Raw genomic sequence first — 8,733 nt, 5'->3', positions numbered from 1 at the left:
GTCCTGGACCCTCTGCGGGCGGCGGGGAGCGGCGATGTTCCCGCACCCGAGGGGCCGCGCACCCCGGAGAACTTCGCCTTTCCCCGGCAAACACGTTCCCCTCCCCCGCCGCAACTCTCCGCCTTTAGGAAACCAGGAATTAAAAGGACGGAGGGGTGAATGTTATTTTGATTTAGCTACCATTTGCGCCCTTCTCCTGCGCCCCGCTTCTGGAAACGTTTGATTTTCCCAATCCCCAATTAATTTCGTTGCCGCGGCTGTCGGGGAAAGTTTTGATAACCCGAGATCCCCCCAGCTCCGCGGTTCTCTCCCCAAACCATCGCCGCCCCGTCCCGTAAAGGGTGTGTGAAGGGGGCTGCCGCCCCCCGCCGGACCCTCCTGTTGCACCCCTCGACGGCATCTCCCGTTCCCCGGCCTCCGCCCCGGTCGTTGGCGAATCCCCCCGGGGCGGCGTTTGCCCCGCTCCGGAGCCGCCGTCGGGGTGTGCTCCCAGGGCCGGGCTGCGTCCTAGGGGCGGCGGATCGGGATCGGGATCGGGATCGGGATGGGGCAAGGGGTCTGGAAATGTCTCGGCCGGGGAAAATCCGCGTGGGTTTACGGCTTTCGCGGCAGAAGCGGGATAAGGAGAAGTCGGCTTCGGTTGTGTCTGGTGCATCCTCCTAAACAGGGGGTGGGCTCATTTGGGTGTCTCTCCTTTTCTTATCTTTTCCTTTTCTTATCTTTTCCTTTTCTTTTCTTTCTCTTTTCTTATCTCTTTCTTTTCCTTTTCCTATGTCTTTCTTTTTCTCTTTTCTTTTCTATTCTTTTCTTTTCTTTTCTTTTCTTTTTTCTTTTTCTTTTCTTTTCTTTTTTCTTTTTTCTTTTTTCTTTTCTTTTCTTCTTTATTATTTCTTTTCTTTTCTCTTCTTTCCTCTTCTTTTCTTTCCTCTTCTTTTCTTTACTTTTCCTTTCTTTTCTTTTCCTTTACTTTCTTTTCCTTTCCTTTCTTCTTTCCTCTTCTCACCGCGGGATCTACCGACAGCGCTGAAAATCAGACGGCTTTAATTTTCCTCAGCAGACTAAGCACAGTCAGACTCAGACGGATGAAAAGCGTCCCCCGTTTCCCTTCCCCTCTCTCCCCGGCGCTTGGAAACTCTTCGCGGAGGAGCGCGATGCTGCCAGAGAGCTCTCCCGGGAGCTGTCCGCAGGTGGAAACGCACCCGACGGCTCCCCCAGGGGCCTCTCGCAGGCGTCGGTGCGCCCCGTGCCCGGAGGCAGAGGTCTCCACGGGGTCCGGCTCGCTCCCCGGGGCGGAGGCACGGCTCGTGCAGGCTGCCCTGTCCCCCCGTCCCCCCGTCTCCCCGTCCCACGGCAGGTCCCTCCCCGCACACGGCCCGTCCGCCCCCCCGGGGCCGTGGCCGAGCTCCGGCCGTGCCCTGCGCGGAGGGCGGCGACACCGGCCGCAGGTGTCCCCGCAAGCCCTGCCCTGTCCCCATTCCTCCCCGTCCCACCGCCGGCCGGAGCAGAGCCCGGCCGGTGCGCGGAGCCGGTTACTCACCGGGGCGAACACCTCGGGCCTTTGGGCCGCCCGCAGCCCCCCGGCCCCCCGCCCGCCGCCTGCCCCGAGCCCCCCCCCGACGGCCCCGCGACGCCTCTCGCGGCCCCCGGCCCGGCGGGTGCCCCACGAGCGAGCCTGGACGGGGGGGAAAGGGGAGGAGAGGAGAAACACGGCAGACAAAGCGGGGAGCCCCCCCCCGATCCCTCCCGTCGCAGCGGGGGCACTTCCCCGGGCCGCCCCCGGCCGCTGCAGCCCGGGGCCAGGCTCGGCCGGGCGGCCCCGAGCAGCCCCCCGCAGCCCCCGGTAGCCGGGCTGGGGTTTTATATTGGAAATTAGGGGCAGGGGGAGGAGATGGCAAGCACGCGGAGCGCTGAGTGTGCGGTGTCAATCAGAGGGGTTTTGTGTCTCCTCGGCTCCCGATGGTCCGTGGCTGAGGTGTCCCGGGTGGCACCACAATGAATATGAATAGGGGTCCTTGCTAAATGGGACAGTCAAAGCGCACCGCCCTGAATAATGGCACGTCATCCTAACTAGACCATTATACATAGGAGGGCTCCTTTTGTCTCTGCTCTCTGCTGCAGCGCTATAAAAGCCCCTCTTTTTCAGGCTGAGGTTAGTCCAAGCACACACTAACTGGCCATCCTGTAAACAGGCTGAGCGGCCGGGGGAGGCTGGCGAGAGGGGGCCGGGGGCTTTTTTTTCCTCCTTCCCCAGCGCTCCGAGCCCGCTGCTCGCCCAGCCCGCCGCCCGCCCGCTCCTTTTTCGTTCCTCTTTCGTCGCTTTTCGGAGGGGACTTGCCTCGTTCCGCCACCTCCGGAGCAGGGAAGAGTTTCTTGCTCAGACGCCCGAATACAATGAATTCTGACTCCAGCTCTGTCTCCAGCAGAGCTTCCTCGCCAGACATGGATGAGATGTACCTGAGGGAGCACCACCACCACCACCACCACCACCACCACCAGGACAGCCGGCTCAACTCCGTCTCCTCCACCCAGAACGACCTGGTGCAGAAGATGGCCGGGGAAGGCCTCTCCAGGACCGGCTCCAAGGCCGGCGGGGAAGGCAGCAAGTACAAAATCAAGAAGCAGCTCTCGGAGCAGGACCTGCAGCAGCTGCGCCTGAAGATCAACGGGCGGGAGAGGAAGAGGATGCACGACCTCAACCTCGCCATGGACGGGCTGCGGGAGGTGATGCCCTACGCCCACGGGCCTTCCGTGAGAAAACTCTCCAAAATCGCCACCCTCCTGCTGGCCAGAAACTACATCCTGATGCTCACCAGCTCGCTGGAGGAGATGAAGAGGCTGGTGGGGGAGATCTACGGGGGGCACCACTCGGCCTTCCACTGCGGCACGGTGGGACACTCCGCCGGGCACCCTCCCCACGCCGCCGGCACCGTGCACCAGGTGCACCCCATCCTGGGCACCGCCTTGTCCTCGGCCAACACCTCCTCGTCCCTGCCCGCCTCCCTGCCGGCCATCGGCACCATCCGGCCCCCCCACTCCCTGCTCAAGACCCCCTCCACGCCCCCCGCCCTGCAGCTCGGCAGCGGCTTCCAGCACTGGGCGGGCTTGCCGTGCCCCTGCACCATCTGCCAGATGCCCCCCCCGCCCCACCTCTCGGCCCTCACCGCCTCCAGCATGGCCAGGATCTCGGGGGACACCAAGGACCTGCTCAAGTGACGCCGCGGGGCCCCCCCGGAGCCGGCTGGGGCGAGGGGCGAGGGCAGCAGGGACCCCCCCGGGGGCGCTGCCCGGCGGCGGCGTGCCCTGGGACGAGGAACGAAATGAGAGCGACAGCGAGCAAGCCCCGCTGGGGGAAAAAAAAAAAAAAAAAAAAAAAAAAAAAGAAGAAGAAGAAGATGCGATGTAAATAGTTCCTTAAAACGGATGGGGGAAAAGGAAAGAAAAGAAAAAAAAAAAAAAAAAAAAGGACATGGTTGTCACTGTAGCGTTCGCAGCCACGCAGAGACGATGAGATCGGTTTGGGGCTTCTTCTCCTTCTTTTGCGGGATTTTCCTTTCTTTTCTTTTGAACGGCACCGTCTCGGGAACCTCCTGCTCCGAAGGGCCCGGCGTAGCCCAGCGGGTGCATGCATGCTTCTGGCCCACCTCCCCCGGCGCCCTGCGCGGCCGGCGGCGCGGTGCTCCTCGCAGCGAGGGCTGCCGAGCCAGTTTGGGAAAGTTTCCTCGCGGTTCGGTCGCGATGCGGGTTTTGTTTGCGGGTCCTTTTCTTCTCCCCTCTGTGTCCGCTTGAAAAAAAAAAAATAGAAAAGAAAAAAAAAAAAAAAGAGAGAGAGAGAGGTGGGGGGAGAATCGTGCAAAACGCAGCACAGCCCTCCTCCGGGGCTGCTTTGCCAAATCTCCATCTCCTGCCCCCAGTGAGGTCCGCTAGCTCAGCTGGCTGGGGTCCTCGCCGCTTATTTCTCTCCTCGGTTTTGTTCTGTTTTGCTGGTTTTCTGTTGATGTGTTTCGTTTTGGTTTTGCATGCGGGGGCGGCTCTTGCCAGACCGGTGACTTGTGTTACTACACCGGCGCCTTGGTTGCTCTTTATTCCCTTTTCGGTACATTTCCCTGGGCATTTGCTTAAAATGTCATTATTATTATTAATTTCGTTCGTTCGTTCGTTTGTTTTCGGTTAGGGCCTCAAAGACAACACCGTGTCTTTATTTTTTATATATTCTTGATAACTATCGATATATTTATTATTGACCAGTGTTTCTGGATGAGATTTCCGAATAAAATAATAAAAAAATAATAATAATGAAACACGAGCTGCTCGTTTCTCCTTTGTCTGGGACCGCGAGCTGGGAAAACGAGCCTCACTTTCCCTCCCTGCCTTTCCCTGCCACTTTTCGGAACCAGCCAGAGGAGGCTGCGACCCCCCCTCGGGTGGCCGGCGGTGGCAGCGCCGCGGAAACGGCGACAAAACCCGCAGCGAGCGCCCGAGAACAGGCGGAAAGGGGGCAGCGGCTCTTTCCTGGCATCCCGCTGCCAGCCCTCTGCCGAGGGGGTCGGAGCGGAGCAAGAGCCCCCCCCAGCTCGGCCGCTGCTGCCCCGTGAGCACCGGGAGCGGGGCAGGAGCTGCGGCTCCTCCCCGCCCGGCCCCGGCAGGGAAATTGGGATGTGGGGTCCCCCCCCTGCTGCCTCGTTCCGCCTGGAGGCGAGGGGAGACCCGAAGAAACACGGAGAGGTATCGGCAGGGGAGGGGGGCCTTTAAACAGAGGTGCCAACAAGTTTTAGAAGGAGCCATAAGGGAACCGTGCGGGCGAACGGGCCAGGCGATGCTGGAGAGACCGGGTCGGTGTTGAGACATCAGAAAGCAAACACAGAGATCTTATATCAAAAGGAGAATGAGAGTTTGCCCCGAAAACACAATAAACTAACGAATTATGTTGTAAAAACTCTTCCCGGCTGAAGCAAATTTTTCCTGCACTTCAATAAGATGGTCAAGAGATGCTGTAGTTTCCTTCCTTCCTTCCTTCCTTCCTTCCTTCCTTCCTTCCTTTCCTCCTTCCTTCCTTCCTTCCCTCCCTCCTTCTTTCCTTCCTTCCCTCCTTCCCTGCTTCCCTCCCTCCCTCCCTCCTTCCCTCCCTCCTTCTTTCCTTCCTTCCTTCCCTCCCTCCTTCTTTCCTTCCTTCCCTCCTTCCTTCCCTGCTTCCCTCCCTCTCTCCTTCCCTCCCTCCCTCCTTCCTTCCTTCCTTCCTTCCTCCCCATCTTTCCTCCCCATCCTTCCCTTCCTTTCCGTCCTTTTCGTTTCCAGCAGTGCCCCTTCCCGGAAGGTTTCTCCCGGCCGGCTCAGCGCCGTTCCCTGCCGGGCCCCCGACCCCCGACGCCGGCAGCCGGAGGCTCCCCCCGCTCGGGACCCGCCACCCGGGGCCGCTTTCCCCCCGGGGAAGAAGGGGCAGAGGGAGCAGGGAGCAGGCGCGACAGTGGGAAAGGCTCGGGGTGGGGTGTGGGGGGTCAGGGGGCGAGGGGTGGGCTGCGGGGCGGAGGTGACCCAGGAAAATCCCGAGCGATGCAGAAACGGGGGGCTGCGGGAAGGAAGGGGCGCCTGGGGAGGTCCCTGCTCTCCGGCGAGCATGAAACTTCGGTCTCGACAACAGAAATGCAGCTCACCCCGAGTTCCAGCCCTTGGCAAGGGCACCGATGCAGCGGGAACCCAACCTTCCCTTCCCTTCCCTTCCCTTCCCTTCCCTTCCCTTCCCTTCCCTTCCCTTCCCTTCCCTTCCCTTCCCTTCCCTTCCCTTCCCTTCCCTTCCCTTCCCTTCCCTTCCCTTCCCTTCCCTTCCCTTCCCTTCCCTTCCCTTCCCTTCCCTTCCCTTCCCTTCCCTTCCCTTCCCTTCCCTTCCCTTCCCTTCCCTTCCCTTCCCTTCCCTTCCCTTCCCTTCTCTCCCCTCCCCTCCCCTCCCCTTCCCTTCCCACTCACGACCCCCCGTGTGACAAATCCCATCCACGCTGTCCCCTAAGGGACACCTTTTCCCCTGCCAATAGGGGGCCCAGGAGGAGGCGGGGGTGGGCTTGTGTTTTGATTAATATGGAAATAAAACGCAGAAATAGCAGTAGTACTTAGCTTCATTGCTTCGGTTTAGAGATTTATTGGCCAGGAGATAAACACTAGTCTGGGGGCTAGCTCGGTAATTCACAGTCCCCATCAGTTATTACCAAATGAGCAAATCGTTTTTCTTTGAAGCAGTGGAGGGGAAAGAGAAGAGAGAGAGAGAGAGAAATCTTTTTTTAAAAGGCTTCTGTCCCCTCCAGTGGGTCCAGCCCCCGGGGCAGATGGGCTGCCCCAGTTGGGGCCCTGCTGCCCCATCAAAATTAATAAGAAGTTTATCACGGATCCATGTCTCGTAACACACATACAGCCTGCTCTGCCTCCCCTCCGACTGTCTCTTGTGTCTTCCCATGAAACCTTGTTTCTGTTTTTTTTCCTTCCTTCCTTCTTTTTCTTTTTCTTTTTTTTCTTTGCATCCACAGTTTCCCTCCTACCAGAAGCAGGTAGAGATCAATCTCAGCTGGAAAGAATTGTCACAAGATGACATTGCACTGCTGTCGGGGGGGGGGAAAAAAAAAAAAAAAAAAAAAAAAAGAAAAGCAAAGTTGAGAAATGATGTATAATCCTTTATTAGATACTGTGGGGGAAAATGGGCACTTCATGGGCTCACAAACCCATCCTCAGGTCTGAAATGGAGACAGCAAAGTAGAAGCTAAGTACCAGCTAAATACTAAAATGTAAGCAGACATCTTTCACAGGACTTTTGTAAAATCTAACAATTTGGGTCTGTTGTTCTGCATCCAGTGCCAGTTGGGGTGCCCTGAACAGCCACACTGTGCTGCCAAAAAATGACCCAGGACCTGCTGATCACTTGCACTCCCCTGGGCCAGCAGGAGAGGACAGGTGAGATTGTCATAGAGCATCTTGGTGGCAGTAAATACCTACTTTTAGTGGCTGATTTGAGCCTTACTTATTGATCGTTTTGTGTTCTCTGATCTTTCAAGTAACCAGGTTGATTTAAACCATGAAAGGTTTACAAGTGAAAGGAACAGAGGAATTACTAATCTTATGCCCTATCGGGAGGATAATATAGTTTTTACAGAGCAGCAGCTGCAGGTGTGCTCCCTTTGGTGCATCCAACAGTTGCCAAGTAGAAAACACTGAACTAAAGACACCAAAATCGTGAAAGGGAATGCCTGCAGCCTGCTTATTCCAACCAGATTTCCTTCTCCTCCTGCCTTCCTTCTCCTGAAGTTGAAACAAAATGATTTTTTTTGATATGACATTAAAGTAAGCATCTATATGTGCGCATTGCAGCTGCAGGACATTAAAGTGCGCCTGAAGGGCAGAACTTCTTAAAAGCGAATATCATCAGCTGAGACCGTGTGGCCAAATTGGTGCTCAGTTCCCCTGAGTCTCCTGAACCTGTTGTGAATCAGCAGGGTGGGATTTTATACAGCAATGGCCAAAGACTGCAGATCAATATTTTTAATTCAATCCTTTTATGCTTGCTTGTTTTCCCCCAAAGTGCTGTTGACATGTACATCCTGAAAGTTACCTGGCAGAGCAGCATCAGGCCCCAGCAGATGGGGCAAGAGAAAAACTACAAGCGATGCAGTACTTTCAGTATTTATGATGAATTTAATTTGTGGAGACCTGCAAATCAAGAAGTAATGGATTCCTTGGAAAACATGCAGACGATTGACAATAAAAGAGATTTGTACAGGGCCCATTCTCAATGCCTTGTAAGCTGGTTTAAGCAGATAAAACTCAATTTTTAAGACAGAGGTACTGGGACAGCAGAGTCAGACCAAAAAAGCTCCTGGCTACAACAGGTATGAACAGCAGCAGGAGTAGTATGCTGCACTTGATTGTAATCTAGATCAACTAGATGAGAGGACAGTTTATAAATTTTATTAGTTGATTAAGTTTATTAGTGTTTAAATATTAGTGCATAGGGTTTCCTGGTCATTGTACAGACATGCAGTTATAAAACAGAACACAAAGTTCCTCAAAAGGAGCTGCCCTTTATTTCTAAAATAAGTCACAGGCAGCTTTAAATACAGCCCGATCAGCCACAGAACAAGGCGGGGAGGGAAGCATTGTTTTTGGATGCATGCCTCATTTCCAGGGAACCCTGTCCTATGTCAGTGACAGAAATGAGGACGGAGAGTTGCTTTAGTCACACCACTAGAAGAGTGCATAATTCATAGAGAAAGCTTTTGCAAATTATTCACTAAGGGAAAGTTGATGCTTGTGTTATGAAAATGGATTTTGATTTTCACTACACTAGCTGACCTTTTTGTGAACTTACATTTTGTGGTGTAGGCGTCTTCTTTTTTTTTTAAATTATTATTTATTTATTTATTTATTTTTGATATTTCAATATTATTTTCACTGGATTCTACCTGATAGTTCTGGCTGTCATGCACCAGGTGGTACTTTCCTGTATTTCAGCTGCAAGCTGCTAGGTAGCTGTCTGAAAAATGTATGATTTCATCTGCATTTTTAAAAAACAGAGAAATGTTTCACAACTAGTAAGAACTTATTTTTATTTTGTTGCTGTTGTCTATTACCTTTGTCCAGAGGAAGTTGAGGATCCTCATCCAAGGGTCAGAAAAAGAACAGCAAAATGACAGCATAAAACAATCTGTTTCCAGACCTTTTTTTTTTTTTTTTGGTGATAAACAAAGATCTCTCAAGTGT

General features: G+C 54.6%; 1 protein-coding gene across 1 annotated transcript; it reads left to right on the top strand.

Moving 5' to 3' along the window:
- Positions 1–2,391: 2,391 nt before the first annotated feature.
- On the top strand, positions 2,392–3,213 carry OLIG3 (oligodendrocyte transcription factor 3). The gene has a single exon (XM_035538905.1). The coding sequence runs from the start codon at positions 2,392–2,394 to the stop codon at positions 3,211–3,213; it is 822 nt and encodes a 273-aa protein (XP_035394798.1).
- Positions 3,214–8,733: the final 5,520 nt, after the last annotated feature.

The sequence above is a fragment of the Cygnus atratus genome, chromosome 3 (genome assembly GCF_013377495.2).
Source record: "Cygnus atratus isolate AKBS03 ecotype Queensland, Australia chromosome 3, CAtr_DNAZoo_HiC_assembly, whole genome shotgun sequence".
NCBI lineage: Eukaryota > Metazoa > Chordata > Aves > Anseriformes > Anatidae > Cygnus > Cygnus atratus.
Note: the sequence above shows the minus strand (reverse complement) of the source record. Positions and strands in the feature narration are given on the sequence as shown.